Genomic DNA, 17,218 nt, shown 5'->3' on the forward strand with positions numbered 1-17,218 from the left:
TCTTTCCGGTGTTGCAGGATGCACGCGGTTGGATTGCACTCTGCGCTGGCCATCAAGCGTCAGAGAAAGCGCCGGGACGAGCAGCGTCGTGCCCGTGAACGTCGTTATAGTGCGCAATCAGGTGACAGTGGGTTGACATCACCCAGAGCGTCTACCGGTTCCCTGGACCATCACTCGAGACACCATAAATCAGGCCACTCTAGTCATGCAGCTGGCCAGGGGATGCTGGACACGAAGGTGGTCACGTCGATTGGGATGCTGCACATCGGGGTGGTGTTCCTAGTGCTGGGAGCCTTCTTTCTAATGAGCGGAACGCTGCCCGGAGACATGACACAGTGGGGAGCGAAGTATACCAAAGGCTGGTGGAACGAGATGGTAGCCATTGGGCTGTTCGCGGTGTTCGTCGGCATATTCCTGATCATTCTGAACCGTGTGATCGCTAGGAAAGAAGAGAATGAGTTGGTGGAGTATGTTCAACGTCAGCTGACCAGGACCAAGTCAGGTCACAGGCTCGAGAGAGACGCGGAGACCGGAGGACTGACTACCAGAAGCGATAAGAGGGCCAGACAGATGCAGCAGATGGCCTCCGCCGCGACCATAGAAACTGAGAACGAAAAGGACTCCGCATCTCCACCGAGAAGTCCTCCGCCAGCTTACTCACCGCCTCCCATAGTGAACGGGGATCACCAGAACATCCAATCGAACGCCGCTCTCTATCTCGAACAGATCACAGAGGAAGAGATCATCAGCGATCGTGTGGAAACCTCTACTACTAACAGTCTCAGCCCAGGTTCTCCCAGCGAGACAAGAGAACTGCTGCAGAATCCTCGCTACTCCAAGCAGAATGGAAATCCACAGCAGATCCGTCAGCCCCTATACGTTTCCAGGATCTAGGCTACTTTTGTAATTCTGAATCGTGGAACCGTGCTTTTCGACTTTTTCACACTACCTTCTTGTGGTCTAGGTGAGATCTGGATCATTACCGAAGAAAAAAACGGGACGGGAATTTGCTTGCAGAATTCTTAGAGATGATGATCTACACTATCGCTGAGGATCTTCTAACACGTTGGCTTCCAACATATAAACAAAGATTAGACAACATAACAATAGAAAGTTGACTCCGTCGAACAATTTACAGTTCAGTGGGCTCGTATTTGAGTTGCACGGTAGCCAGCGTGTTACATACTGTCGCAGTATACCCTAAAATGGGACTTCCCCTCGCGCTCTGTCGATGAACAAGGTCGGGGTCTTGTCTACGTCCCCGGAAAGTTACTATGACCCGTCATCTTTCTGTACTGTTGATAAAATCGTCTAAACGATGTGTCCAAGAAGAAGTCGTTTACGTATAGCGGCTTTCTTCGGCGTTCACTGCTGAAATAACGCAACGATACACATACAGTCTTTTGATATGCGCCCGTTCGTCTCGTTAAAGGGTCAGAGAGTCTTCTTTCTCGGTATATACAAGTATATTAAAACGTAAAAGCTGTGCGAAGCAAGGTGGAAATACTGTTTGTGGGTAAACCAGAGCCCTGTAGATGCCGACTGGCTCTCACTGTTGCTTCAACGAAAAAAAAAAAATACTTTGCTTCGAATCTGCTCGTTGCTTGATGATGGGAACTAAGGGAAAACAGGTTCGGAAGAAAGGGGAGATATCCTATCGGTTACACTTTTCGTCCATTGAAGCTTTCATAGAGTGGTGTTTTTTGCTAGGGGAAACTCTGACCTGAGAGAATAACCATAGGTAAATAGGTGCTCGAGGTTTCAGAGAAGGGAATGCCGGTAGGAGTTTCATCGGGAGGTTAATTAGGAATGATTTACTTAAGAAATATACGCTCAAGGACCAAGATTTAATTAATCCGAAAAGAAGGATTTTAACAGGAACCGAAGGTGAGGAGGGTTGTGGGCTGGCGTTTCCCGAGATATCATTAATTAATTCACTGATTAACCATCCGAGAATGTTCGATTAAGATTCAGAAAACACTAGGAAGCGAGATGAGAGGGAGAGGGTGAGAGTTCACAACGCTAACATACTCATCGCACTTAGTATTTATCGGAAGCCAGTATCGTGTGTCCAAACGAAATATAATCCGTGGATTATTCAATAATTAGTAAGGAAAGTGGTCCCGATATTAGTGGTCTGATATTAGTCATTGCACCTGAAGACGAATTTTGGAAAAGTTCACACTGCGAAAATCGTCCACCTGTTTGAAACGCACTATGGATAATTCGAATGTATTTATACCCAATATAGAAACGTTATGATTTCATTTGTATATTATATAACAATCGAAAAATACAAAAGCTTCGTGGACTAATAACAAATGTACAGTATTATAGATATATGCATTTGTATATAATAGTGATCATCGCACTAGGGGTCGTCCATTTTTTAATTTACTTCAACAGTTTTCGTTTTGAGATCACTTTTAGTGCAGCTCGCTTCTCGTAGACTTCTCTGCATATTCTTTTAGATAATTGTACATTCTACAAAGTAATTACAGAGTTTTTCTACCGATTAAGAACGCTGCATATTTGTACATTATATAAACAAGATTAAAGGGACGAATATGGCGGACGTTTTTTTTTGTGTGAACTGTGTAATAGTGGTCCGGACCTGAAATGCATTCGAATGCACTTTGCCAAACAGGTAAAACTCGAATTTTGGGTTGTTTTTTACCGGATGGTGTATCTCGTTCAATCACTTGCGTAGGACAATTAATTTGATCTCTTACTGTTGGGTATCTGCGTACTCAGAGTGCTCATCCTGCATGTGAACTTGAATTTAAGAGTATTTAAGTGTTCTATATCACAGATCAAAGGCGAGCGAGTGCCGAATATAACTGCATCGAAGTACTTCGAGTATAAACTTGAATTCGAGTACTCGAGTACTTGAACTTAACTGTGAGTACTCGAGTATCCAGATTCGAGATTGTGGATTTAAAGAATATTTGGATCTTAGTTCAATGGCTACTCAACTTTCAATTATCGATCATTTTCACTAAAGTGGGTATTCAATATCGAATTAAGTGAGTACTTAATTGCCAATCGAGTAGTGAATTGTGCGAGTACTTAATTTTCAATTGGGTATTCAAATGAGTGAGTAGTCAGATGCTCGGAATTCTATTGAACGAGTATCCAAGAACACGATCGTCAGTTATTCAATTCAGTCTCTTGTCAGTTAAGTAGTTACATCGACTTGCTGAATTTTTGGATCGAATCAACAGTAGGAGTTACATCGAATAATTTAACCGTAAAAACTGAAGTGTGACAACATGGAATTTTGCATCCACCAAATTAACGAATGCAGTTTTGTGCTAGTTTGAGACATTGAACTGATTACTATCAGTTTAGAGAGCAACCTTCAGTGGACAATCACGTTCAATCATAGTTTTCCTCGTTAAAGATAAGTTCGTTAGCTTCAGAGCTAATTACCTGTTCAACGGTTCTCGATTCCATTGCGTTTCAGACGGATAGACGGGGGGAGGGGGGGACAGCTTCGATCCGTTCGGTGTTTCAAGGTCAGTTGTTGGGAACACACGGTGTCCAGTGACTGATAAAAAACAGTACTGTTAAGATATAGCTTGTAATTTTAATATTCTATATTCCATTTTATAATGTCTTGGGTATTCGATACATATGCTAGCTTTAGACGGCAGGATTTTCGGAAACAACTCGATCAAACACCGTGGAACCGAACGCTATGCTTTACCATCGTTTTATCGGTCGTTTTCGAAGATCTTCAATAAAAAAAATTGCCACGCTCGGGCGCTACCATTCTGTGATCCAATGAAAAATTAATTAAACTCATACCGAGAAATGAATAATGTTCTTTCGAAGAATCTTACTCTGTACATATATATTATTATACATCTCTACCTTTTTTAAATTGGTGCACATTAATTAGTGAAACAGAGAGATCGAATGACAGCGAGGGAGAGATAGAGATAGAGAGAATGAGAGAGAGAGAGAGAGAGAGTGAGATAATTAAAGATTGGGTGAGAGTGAGAGAGAGAGAGAGGGAGAGACAGTGTACTAACTTTTTGCACTCTGCGCATTAAACAACGTTCTGTACGCTACTAACGGTGGACAGAAAGTATATATCTTCGCCACGAACCATTTTTGGCGAACAAAAAACAAAACGGAAAGTGAACGACGATTCGGTTCGATTGAATGTTGAGTGAAAGTGCCTTTTACTATGCGTTTCGTATCCGTAGCTTTTCGGTATTGAAGGGACACACCGGTTTTCGATTAGTCAGCTGAATCTTTTCCCTTATCAGGAATTGAATCGATAATATTTATCGGTCTGCGTGGAAAAAGAAATTGTTAATATTCTTTACCTTCCTAATTTTAAGTTTACGACGTTGAATTATATCGAGGAAGAGTGTGAACGAGAGTAGATCGAACAGGTGCTAATCCAACGTTTACGTACACTAATTCGGGGAACAGAATATTTACAGATCGTATATATCGTACATCCATCTATATTAGTTGGTTAATTAATATTTAAGCGCGCGCGTGTCGTCTAAGCGATCGATTAATTTTAATTCTTCCATTCCTTCGAAACTGAAAGGCTGAAACTTGCAAATTCTATTCAACTATTGATTCCACACCGGTATAATTGAACTACCTGCTGGTGGACTTGCCCTAATTGCGTTGGTTGTGTTACCTTTCTATTGCAAAAAGATTTGTAATGCACGATAAAAGATATGCTGTTGAAAATATTTACAAATTATTCGATTACGGACGATCTCTGGATCGATTCTACACTTGAAAACAAGACTATAGTCAAGAATGACACTATGTTGATAGCTGTGTCTAATTGCTAAGAAACGCTCTCGAAAATATCCCCGAAGTATGACAACCCGCCGACCGCGCCGCATGTAGTCTCACTAGGGGCGGCCGGGAGATATTCGCGAATTTTTTCCGGGAGAACCATAAGAGTTATCGAGACGAAACTTTACAGGATTGTTACTCGTACATTGGGCTACAATTCTGTATTTTTTTTTCGTCCCCGAATACGTTATCGTTTTCGCGTGACGCGCGTCGGAAGTGGATCGTCGATAATCGAACAATTTGTTTGTTTTAACGTGTACATACATATAATATCTGTATTTACTCGTGAACGAGGCTGTTAAAATCGCTGGAGTCCATCGTACATTGAGTTTCCGGGTACAGAAATATTTTGACATAAGTGGTACAATCGTTTATACTTAGTATGTCACGCAGTAAAGCTTTGAAGATCACTAGAACCTTTTTCGATATTTTATTATCGTAGTTTTATTTATCGAAGCATTAGTTTGCGGTATAAAAAGACATTCCAAATCGCGATGAACGTTGATACAACGCGCACAATAGGTCTTTTCCTGCGATTCCTGTACCCAAATTTCTATTTCTTGGGTCCACGGGTAGGGAGAAACGGAAATATTCGTGTCCTCGTCCGATGAAATGAATTTTTTAAACGACGCAGGACAGGGAGAAGTTCCGAGCGTTCGCTTCTTTCGCAAAATCGAGAGGCGTGGATCCAGGAAAAGATGTTGGACGAGCCAAATCCTCTAAATAAGTAATCTAACGCGTAATCTTATCTGTACGTACAAGTTCTAGGACGTAAGCATAGCTGGTAAGGGGCGGAGCGGGGGTGTTTAAGTGAGCAGCGACGATCTTTATCATTGTTACAATTATAGCTCTCGCATTGTACTACCGCAATACTTTTACCGATAATTAACGCAACTACTATGAATAGGACGTTATTAAGCTTTCTTATGCCGTTTCTCTATTGTACCACTTATATACACCTGAGTGCACGACTTTTTCGAGAATAAATCTTTATGAAACGCTCCAGTCTATGCGACTTGGTTTCCTATATTGCCCCGAACACTGCGTTACAGACAATCTCGACACACGTTTCACAGATGTTTCCCTTGATTTTACGAACGAACTTTAATAAATCGTGACACCGACTGTTCTACCATGTCATCGTTTGTGTCCTTCATTTTCCTCAGCCATCGTCACGAGATTATTTCAATCCGAATAATATTTTTACGTTAGCTCAAGGTTTGATGGATTTTATAAAAAATACCGCATGTTCGTGTCTGCACAGTTTGCATGCGAAAAAAATTCACGAAGATCAGAGTCTGTTTCGATATCTTCCTTCGGCGCGCACGAGCACTCGCTTCCTCCGGTGCAAGTCTGCTCGTAAAATCGATCCTTCCGAGTGGACTTTAGGCCCATGCGCGATGTGGACTCGGCCGAGAATGCTACGGGCTACACTCACTTTTTTATATCTGTTAATTAATGATCAATTAAAATAATGATCGACCAATCGCTGTATCTTGGCTGGCAGATTCAGGCAATATTCAACCCCCTGTAACTTCGTGCGAAAGGACTCGAGAGTAACGTGCCTAGGCTCATTCTAAAGTACAAAAGATCCGCTTTCTATCTCTGTTATTTTTTAAAAATATTTTTACTGCATAAACCAAACGGAAAAGCGACGATAATTCCGTTCGGCGAAAATGTTAGATTTTACCTTATAAAAGTTTGTTCAACGACACAAACCACCATGGATTTAAACATTGACGTCTGCTCCTCGAAAATTCTCTTACAATTCTATTAAACTCCGAATGGAAAGTGTGCGAACATTTCCTTTGACAAGTTCATACATTGTTCGCGGAGCCTGGAAAATTTTTTCCGGTGACTTGAACCACCGTGGATTTAACGATCAAAGCGTCTTCTTTGTAACGAGTACAGAGAAATTGTCGTACGATTTTGTTTCGCTTTTTTATCGAGCTTTGAGTAAAGGGATGTTCGGCTAATGGGGGTCATATGCATTAAAACAGTATACGGGTAGCAGAAAGAAGCAAAAGCAGTGGAAATGCATGGAACTCCGGTGCATTCGAGCATCCCGGTGAGCTCGCCGGGTGCAGAGGGTGGATGTAGTGACGTATCGACCGGCGAGGTCACCTGGGGTCACCAAAGTTCATACCGTCTCCCGGTTTATGAACTCGATGAAATTGCTGCGACGATTGCGTAATGGTAAACGAACCTTTCGGAAATACAAAATGTTCTCTGACCTAAAATCTATCACAATAAATCGATACCATTAAGTTACCAACGTCGAAAACTCGAAATATACGATTTAAAAGGTTCTCCAAATTGCTATTTCAATTTCTTTCATATAGAACGAAAAATATCATTAACAACATATCAATATTCCATCGATCAATAGTGAATTTTTATAGAAATTTGATGCGTCGAATACCATTTTAAAAGCCGTTCTGTCGGTTTTAACTTCAGTGATATTCAATTTCTGAGGAATTATTACGTTTTTGACTTCGGTAGGTTTTTTTTCGGTTCGAGGATAAAATTTATGGGGATGGTTCTTATGGGATTTTTTTGATCGCTTTTTGTATTGCTATAACTGTTTGAACATCTTTCCCAGGATGATTGGCGCTATGCCAGCAGTGGCAGTACGCCACGAACGGAAACGGCAAGAAAAAAGACTAAAACGTCCCAGTCAGCTGTACTTAGGGGCTCAATGGATGCCACCGCCTCAGGGTTCACCCCCAACCCCCAGCCCCCATGGACACAATAGCCATCTGGACCCCTTGCCCGAGCTGTATCTTTGCGGAAAGGTAAAAGTCGATGATTTCGATATAGAATATGATTGCAGGGAAGTAAACATTGTTCGCAGATATCAGGACTGCACTTAGTGGTGGTGTGCCTGTTGCTGGGCGCAGTGGTCCTCGTCGTTGGTCTAGTCCAACTCGTCCCGGGTGCAACGACCACCGACCATAGACTCGCCCTGCTTATCGGGGGTACACTCCTTCTCTTCTGTGGTAAGGATTCCATCGAAAAAGCAACGTTATATACATCTACAAATCGCTGTACACTACCTAATTTAAATTTAATTAAAATATTTCTGGAGAAGAAACATCGGATTTTCAACTTTGAAAAGGATAAAAATATTACGGGGTATAATTCTTACCGGAAACGATTCTGTACAGTGTCCCGAGTACGGTTATATATATTTTATAATTTTGTGAACATTTATACTCGTTTGAAATTGATTTAAACATTCCTTGGACAAGCAAATCGAATGTTGTTCAACTGGGAGAATTTTGCGTTACTCAACAATAAAAGCTGCGGAGATGATTCTTAAATGAGTAGAACGATATTGTTTATAACATTATAGCAGCGTTAATCTAATCTCCTCGAATGATTTTACAGGTATCATCCTAGCAACCATAAGATGCTACTTCCTGCATTGTGTGCCATTACCGTCGGAGTCGCCGGTAGCAACATCATTTGCGCCTCCTGCAAACGAGCCACCTAGCCTTCCAAGGGGCACGCTGGACCTGTTAGTGGGCCACCCGAATCAGCCCGAGACCGATGCTCTCATGCACCACCATCCTCACCACCATCATCATCCCACCAACTACAAGAAGAAACGCAGCTCCCATGGCTCGCATTCCGACGAAGCCTAATGACCGATGTACAGTACAGGCCGCGGCACAGAGCCGGCCAATTAATCGCTGGCGATTTCAATGAATATACTGTCAGTCAGCGGCGAAAGTACATTCGAGGTCAGAGAGGAACTTCGTGTCGTTTCAGACCAAGTTAGATCACGAAGTAGATACAATGATTAGGGGTGCAGGAACGAGCTAAACCAATGGGGACTGTCTAGTCTCCTGTAATAGTCTGTACGTGTACATTATACCCGATTCTTTTATCGTTTGTAACTTTCTATATAATATACAGGACGTTTCAGCTGGACGGGATCAACTAAATATCTGTTTGAAAAAATCGTTTGAAAAAATACCGATGATCTTGAAATCTCATTAAAGACCGAGCTTGACAAAAATATCTTTCTATCATTCTATTTATCGTTTGATACAAGTTGTAACTTTGTGTTGTCTCGAAATTAGTAGTTTTTTCATTTAACGACAAATAAAGCAGATATTTAGACGATCCTGTACAACAGAAACACCCGGTATATTCATACATATACAATGCGTGTTGTCAACGTGTACTCAGCCAGTCGGCGCTGAGGAAAGTGCACTTTTCTATCTTGTCTGTCTTCGATACCACTTTACAGTAAGAAAAACAACAAAAAATCTCCATAATATAATATTAAACAAATTCTAAGGTATCACGCGATAGCTTGACGTCGCGTCAGAAAAAAAGATATACAAAATTTGCATTCATTTCTACGAGCGTGTTTGTGACCCGCCGCGCCGATAGGTCACCGGAAATTTTGGATTCTTAAGCGAGATTCGAATGATTTTTTAAAAGCATGATTTATTATTCTATACCTAGTAGTCTTCTAAAACTATAGAGTACGATAAAATATTAAATTGTTAGAAGATTAAACAAATGGCCTAGCGTCGATAAATCTAAAATAAACGATCATAGACGTTTTGCAAGTTTTTCAAAAGTTTCTGTTTCACGCCAATTAGCCTAAGTGATTGAACAAAAATGATTGTTTGTCGTTTCAGGTGATTTTTCAGTAATCAAAACATTTCGAAATAATCAAAAAGGCGACTTGCAAAATGTCCATGAAAGATACAAATACTATGCAGCACTTTCTCCATATAGTTAGTAATTGTTTTTCTACTATGGGATAATTTCGAGAAGTATCGAAGGAACTTTGATAGAAAATTTATTATGCGATAAGCTCTTGATGATTGCAAGGGCCTTGAATCAAAGTACTGTGTTTGTTTTTCGATGATTTTTTAACATGGTTGAAAGGTACAAGTATTAACGTCTTCTACGAACGACAGATTTCATTTACACATATGTATATCTATTTACATATACGTATACATACATGCATGTATGTACATATACGTATGTATGTATACGTATGTGTGTGTATGTATTTTGCTTGTAAATAAGCTGGCTGCTTCTTGTCCAGATTCATTTGACCGTTCGTCATTCTTTCGCGATGATTGATGATGAGATTAATGACAAAGTTTCGCAATAAATTGTGCACTGTAGTTGGAAAGTTTGGGTACACGTATTAATCGACGGAGATCGTTAATTAATCTCGCAGAAATTTATTACAGCACGTGGTGCATAATAATTCATGGTTGAAAATCATTTTTTCTTCTCGATGAAAACACATGTCTTTCAAACTGAAAGTATATATAAATGTTTTACATAGCGTTTGAAGCGGGGGGGGGGGGGGGGGAATGAAATTGTAAAAAGAATTTGTGATAAATAATAGTCTAATGAAGGAAATTTAATGTTTAACACTAACCGTACCACGACCGGTCAAATGGCCGGTGTTACATTTTTTACTTTATAATTATTGAAACTGCAAGGATAATTCCATTAGAAATTATTACATCAATTTCTTCAGCACTTGTTGTTATAAAAATTGCAAGATTATAAAACAATGTATAACAGTCGCATTTTGTGCTCGGTACGGTTAGTGTTAAATAAACAACAGATGATTCGTGCCGCTTTTGCCGTAAGAACCAATGCAAATTGCGGTAAGAATCATTTGTTTCGTAAAATTTGAGAATAGCGCCATTGCACGTATAACGGAGAAACGTCCAAAGTGTGTTAGACAATGTTACCGACAGAGTAACAGTTTTACCAACGGAGGGTCGAACAGGTTAGTTCCGAAGATAATTGCAAGATGGCGTAATTATATAAAGTCTAATTAATTTGAATTCGTTCATTTGTATTTTAGGGAATAGATAAATTAGGGGCAGCGTAGATAAGTGTACCCAAACTTTCAGGTCGACGAGTATTTCCTGTTTCGACCAATTATGTGTCTAATAGGCCTATTAGAACGTATTGTGATTATTTGATAAAATGGTACGTGGAAGAAAAAACATTTTTACCACTGCACCTAGTGCACTATTCCTTGAATTTGTATATCGATACAGGCTGTTTCAGAATAAGTGAGAAATATGGAAGAGGCTGATTTAGTATGATAAAATAAAACGACAAATTCATATAAATATGAATATGATCTTTTCGAGTTACAGCTTATTTTGTTTTGTTATATTTCCTTACATATCTTTAGAAGAAGTTGCTCGTAATACAACATTTGTATGGCACAAACAGCACGATTGAAAACGGTGAAACAATATGTACAATTCCGTCGAAAGATTGTTGGAATGCAAAATAAGCTATAATTTTAAAAAGATGATATTACGTATGTGTTTGTATAAATTCATTTTGGTATGATGGACCAGCCTCTGCCATACTTTGTACGAGATCGAAATCAGCCTGTATATTTAATATTTGTGATCCGTGTATTATGAACTCTCCTTCCCTCTATTCGTATATAGATATATTATTATATATTATATATGTAATTATTAACATATTATTATATATAATATATCAATGTATATATATAATAATAACAATATAATTATTATAATTACATATATCATTTTATGTGTATAATCATAATAATATAATTCTAATACACGTATGTGTGTATATGATTATATTATTATATTATACATTATATATGAATATTATTATACATATATCTATATATAAAAATACGAAAACGTTGTTGAATTTCTGTCTCGACCAATTAGACGCATACATAAACAGTTCGATCATGATTTAAAATCTTTACTATACAAATGTAGATATGTGATATATAAGGAATATTTCATTTCTTCCCTGAACTCGATCTTCAGAGCCTTATGTAATTAATCATTCTACTGTTAAACAAATTTCGTTAAAAGTGATACCTCTATGCGTAGAGCCCTAAAAGGAAAATCCTTGTAACCCCTTCGATTATTATTATAGTCCAAAATCAGTAAAGAATGCTACGTGAACATCAGATTATTTATTTAACTATTGCAGATACATCAAAGTAAACGTCATTAATCTTTAATCTTTTTTAGCATGCCTTACAGTACTCAAATGGAGACAGATGATTCATTTATTCAGTTTAAGAATTCTGATCACAAATATTATTAGAAAAATACTTCCAACTTCAAAAAAAAAATGTTTACAAAGACCTGTCAATTTAGTTTAAATAATTCAGGTTTTATTTATTCTATATTTGAAGATAAAAAGTCTCAGAAATATTTCGAACAAAGAAACTCTATTGAGCAGAATTAAGTACACAAAATTGAAAATATTATTTGTACGTTTAAATATTTTGTATTTCGTTGGTTCGTATTAATGTTGTGTCCACGTAGCATCATTTGCCAATCAGTAGATAAGTATTACATTTCCAATCGCTTGTTTTCACTGTCTAAATAAAAAATGGCATTCGTCTCGAGAGAAAAAGGACTAAAAATAAACAAGGGGAGAGAAGTCGCAGGAGAATTGAGAAATGTCGCTGATAAAATATTTACTACTTGTAACGATAAGTGTCACACAGCACGAGCACCCAATTTCGATGTTATTTTTTTGAGAGAAATTTTCGAATCGAGATCGTAGCTAGCGTGTTTCCAAAACAGATTTTACGAAGCAATGTAAAACGCGATCTAGATGTATCTTTCGGGTAACAAATATTTAAATTATCTATTTATAATTATGTAATATTTATACTTAAACGGTTAAACAAATTCTTCTATGCCTGTGTCCCCAGGATATTACAACTGATTTGCTACAAAAAGAAATCAATATTTGAAACCGAGGATAAATGTATATAGGTTCTTCTAAGAGTATTAAAAATTTTTCTCATTAGAAAAAGAAAATAAATATTTGAAAGATTCGCGGTAAAGTAAAACTTCAAGAAATTTATGTCCAAGCGTTTATTTATTTATTGTTAATTAACAAATTTCGCAAAAAGGTATATTTATCTTTCAAACACACATAATTGGAATGTTTTGATAATTTAATTTCTGTTTTTATTTTCGTGGGTATAGTGAAATAAAATAGTGATCTTGGGGCATAGGCACGTATGTTCGACTACCGTTGGGGTCCACTTAAAATTATTATAAACTGTTACACCTACATGTATATGAAAAGTTATAAGGTATTTTACTAACAATAAAATAAACAGTTTGTCCTCGCTCGCCAAGCGCAGAAATATTTGACGCAGTGTAATATGATATAAAACACAATATAATATATATTACGGGGTATAACATAACATAATATTACATAATTTAATTTAATTTAATAGAATAGAAAATCGAATATAGCATAACTGCAACTCTAACATTTATGGCTGTAAGGCGCAACAATGCGAGCTACCATCCCCTAACAAAATTGTAATTACACCAGGGAAAAATATTAAACAAATATAATAATATCGAGTACATTCTAATTACAGATCAAAGTAATAACGGAGTTCAAATGTCCAATGGCCGCCATTGTTGGTCCAACAGCCACAAAAGCACCGAAATTTCTGTTCGATCAAGCGTAAAGTATCTATAATATATATACAATACATTTAGGGTATAAGTCATTATACTTGAATAAGAAGCCTGACCTTCCACTGTATAAATAACAAAAGAATTTACAATGCGATTTTTCTATAAGGGTCTCGGAAACTTTTTACTATTTTCACTGTCTAATGCTTGTTGAGCTAATTACTGTTACTGCGCCGAACTGTTTTACAAACTGGACTGTTGTGTACCTTGAAGATTTCTATACGACTACGCTTAGATCGAATTGTTTCCATTTTGTTTTGTATCGAGTGTTTCTTTTTGGGACGTTAAAAATCAAAAAGAAAAAAAAAGATCCTTTCATTTCTCTCGAACAAGCATTAGAGGAAACGATGATTTGACATTGTTTGGAATATTTTTGTTGAATCTAGAGTGTTTAAATGAACATTTAATAGCATGTAAGAATAGTCGTTAGTTTTTTAAAAACACTTCTACGACGACGAATTCGTGCTACGCTGTTTTCCTTCAGTCGAATGTTTACACTGAAAGTAGGTCGACGAGATTCTACGGGGCTCTATGGGACACTCTATGGGACTCCCGCGTTTGGACACCATGTGTTTAAAAGTATAGCGAACGAATTCATACGGCGTAAACGTTTGTACGAGTCTCTTTTCTAATTTTTTAGTCTCTTGAGTCACGACAATTTACCGATTCATAATATATTCTTCTGGATATCCTTCGGTTTCCTATTAACATTGTAATTAATTATACATAACTGTGACTACGTCTTTAATAAACATGATTATTCTCTTATCGGTTTGGGGTTTGTCGGTTTCGTGTTTTCTGTTTTGAGTAGGTGTTTATTGTTTAGAGAACTAATATAAGGATACAAATATGTTTAACACTAACCGTACCACGACCGGTTTTATATTTTTCATTTTTCCATTATTGAAATTATAAAGATGTTTCTCGATTAGTAATGATTATTTTTATTATTATTTTTATTAGTATTGTTATCAAAATTGTGAGAAATCTAAATAAGTTTAGTCTTGTAATTTTAACAAAACAATAATGTATATCAGTCACCTTTTGTACTTGGTACGATTAGTGTTAATGAGCGAGTCAAGTGTTGGCCATACATGCACAACGTTCAGAAACTCTATTTCTCGTAAGATTATGTGATCTGCTAGCTTCTAAAAAGTATGTTATATTTTATATATACTCGCATCATATACACACATGCTCTCCGAGTTCTTTCAGGGACGCCGAAAATGTAGGAAAATTAATAAAAGTTCAATCAAGGTCGACCTGTGTGATTCAGAGAATTATTAACTAGTCCAATATTAATCGACACTGCCTGGAACAGCACCTACATCTTCTTTAGCATGGAACAGAACCTGCATCATCTTTAGCAGGAAACAGAATCCACTTTATGGACATCGACGAGAAGACTGCCAACCTTATGGGAGATCGTGTCACTTGAATAATTCGGTGTTTTCTTACACCCTCTAGGATGTATTCTGGCTGGAGTAAGAAACAGAAGGCCATCGACGTGATCTCGTCGGTGAAAAGGCAAATCGTCACGGAACCATATCGATTATCATGAATTGTTACATTCTGCACCGAATCACGGAGATACATCTCGTCGGTGCCAGAGAGAATACGAGATCGAGAACAATAGACAATTTTCATTTTGCACAATGATCCACATTCTACTGATTTTATCAATAAGATCACAAGCAAGAGCTGTTGTCTTGTCAATCGTACGTGTAAAACTTGCATTACGGTATTTCGTTGTCCTACAAACCGGGATCGCATCGGTCAAGATCCCTCGCGTACCGGATCACATCAGTCGAAATCCCTCGCGTGCGTTCGAATCACAAACACGAATCATTTCATCATCTGCGCGCGTATAAGGCAGGACCTGCTAGATTTAGCCTTACTGACGAGTCAACTAGCAGGTCCGGGACGAAACGCTTCTTTCAACGTAGTTCACTTTCATGCGAACCTTTTGCGATCATTCTGTCATTGAATTAGCTGCCCAAGATTAATCTTGGCGAGCAGTGATCCGGAACAGTCGCGAATCTACAGTTCCGCGACAAAACAGGGTCCTCGCAACGACACCTTCTCGCTACATAGAAGGATCTTCATGAGAGACCCCCTCATAGAGGAGCTCTACGAACTCGCGACTAGACTAGAAGACTCAATTTTCACGCAGTTGAGTTCTAGGCTCGCACCGTGACACGTCTCAATCAGTAACATAGTTCAGTTAACGCTATCGAGCGAACTTCGAAAGATTCTTCCCTTGTTCTTCCATTGGGCAAGGCAAGTGAAAAACGGATCGCACTAGACGAGATCGTACGCGTATAAGGCAGGGTTTGCTAGATTAGTCTTACTGACGGATCCTCTGGGACGAAACGCGAATTCATAAGCACGATCGTAATTATATCCGAACATTGAACTTACTACCCAATATTAATTTGGTGAGTAGTAATCGGCGGTACCGGGAATTGACGTGTTCATAATTTCAATCATCTACTCACGCGTCATTCGTGAGTCGCCGTACGACAAAACACGGCAAGTGGTACTATGTAGCGAGGTATAGCAGTATAGCAGTGAACTGATGATCATCTAATATAATTGTCCGCACCTCCCTGTACTGCAGTATTACGCTAGAAGTCTGACGGAGTGCCGAGTGTCTCCGAGCTTGTCAACATTCGTGTTATAAATGTTTAGAATGTAATATACATAAGTTATGTACATGTACATTATACAAACACTTTATGTATGAATTTACAGTGAATAAATAAGGCCTATGTATTAAAAAGAATATCTGCGTATTATATTTATTGAACCACCAACTTTTCCCGAGCGTCCCACTTGTCGTAGAGTTATACTACTGATTTCCGCAAAAAAGTACTTGTCATTGAGTTACTGTACTGATTTCGAATTGCAAAAATAGCGAAACTTTGAGAGAAACAAAATATTGCAGCGTCTGGCTTGTCATCGACTTGTACTACTGAATTTCGCATACCTCCTTCGATATCATGTTCTCCTAATACAAAGTCCAATTTTCGAGATTTTCGAAATTTTTCGACCGTCTGACTTATCGTTGACTTGTACTACTGAATTTAGTGCCACCTCCTGCGACATCATGTTCTCCTAATACAAAGCCCAATTTTCGAGATTTTCGAAATTTTTCGAGTGTCTGACTTATCGTTGACTTGTACTACTGAATTTAGTGCCACCTCCTGCGACATCATGTTCTCCTAATACAAAGTCCAATTTTCGAGATTTTCGAAATTTTTCGAGCGTCTGACTTATGGTTGACTTGTACTACTGAATTTAGTGCCACCTCCTGCGACATCATGTTCTCCTAATACAAATTCCAATTTTCGAGATTTTCGAAATTTTTCGACCGTCTGACTTATCGTTGACTTGTACTACTGAATTTAGTGCCACCTCCTGCGACATCATGTTCTCCTAATACAAATTCCAATTTTCGAGATTTTCGAAATTTTTCGACCGTCTGACTTATCGTTGACTTGTACTACTGAATTTAGTGCCACCTCCTGCGACATCATGTTCTCCTAATACAAATTCCAATTTTCGAGATTTTCGAAATTTTTCGACCGTCTGACTTATCGTTGACTTGTACTACTGAATTTAGTGCCACCTCCTGCGACATCATGTTCTCCTAATACAAATTCCAATTTTCGAGATTTTCGAAATTTTTCGAGCGTCTGACTTATCGTTGACTTGTACTACTGAATTTAGTGCCACCTCCTGCGACATCATGTTCTCCTAATACAAATTCCAATTTTCGAGATTTTCGAAATTTTTCGACCGTCTGACTTATCGTTGACTTGTACTACTGAATTTAGTGCCACCTCCTGCGACAT

General features: G+C 38.3%; 1 protein-coding gene across 3 annotated transcripts in view; it reads left to right on the top strand.

Moving 5' to 3' along the window:
- LOC143218152 (uncharacterized) overlaps positions 1 to 14,623 on the top strand; it is a 30,993-nt gene extending 16,370 nt beyond the window's left edge. For 2 of the 3 annotated variants that reach the window (XM_076443174.1, XM_076443175.1), the window contains exon 2: positions 18 to 5,973. In XM_076443174.1, coding sequence (XP_076299289.1) covers positions 19 to 894 — 876 coding nt within the window. In that variant the 5' untranslated portion in view covers position 18 and the 3' untranslated portion in view covers positions 895 to 5,973. Of the gene's footprint in view, positions 1 to 17; positions 5,974 to 7,435; positions 7,629 to 7,687; positions 7,833 to 8,223 lie in introns of those variants that run through there. The other variant, XM_076443176.1, reaches the window with a different exon arrangement.
- The last annotated feature ends 2,595 nt before the right edge of the window (positions 14,624 to 17,218 follow it).

This window comes from Lasioglossum baleicum, chromosome 18, assembly GCF_051020765.1.
Source record: "Lasioglossum baleicum chromosome 18, iyLasBale1, whole genome shotgun sequence".
NCBI classification, from domain to species: domain Eukaryota; kingdom Metazoa; phylum Arthropoda; class Insecta; order Hymenoptera; family Halictidae; genus Lasioglossum; species Lasioglossum baleicum.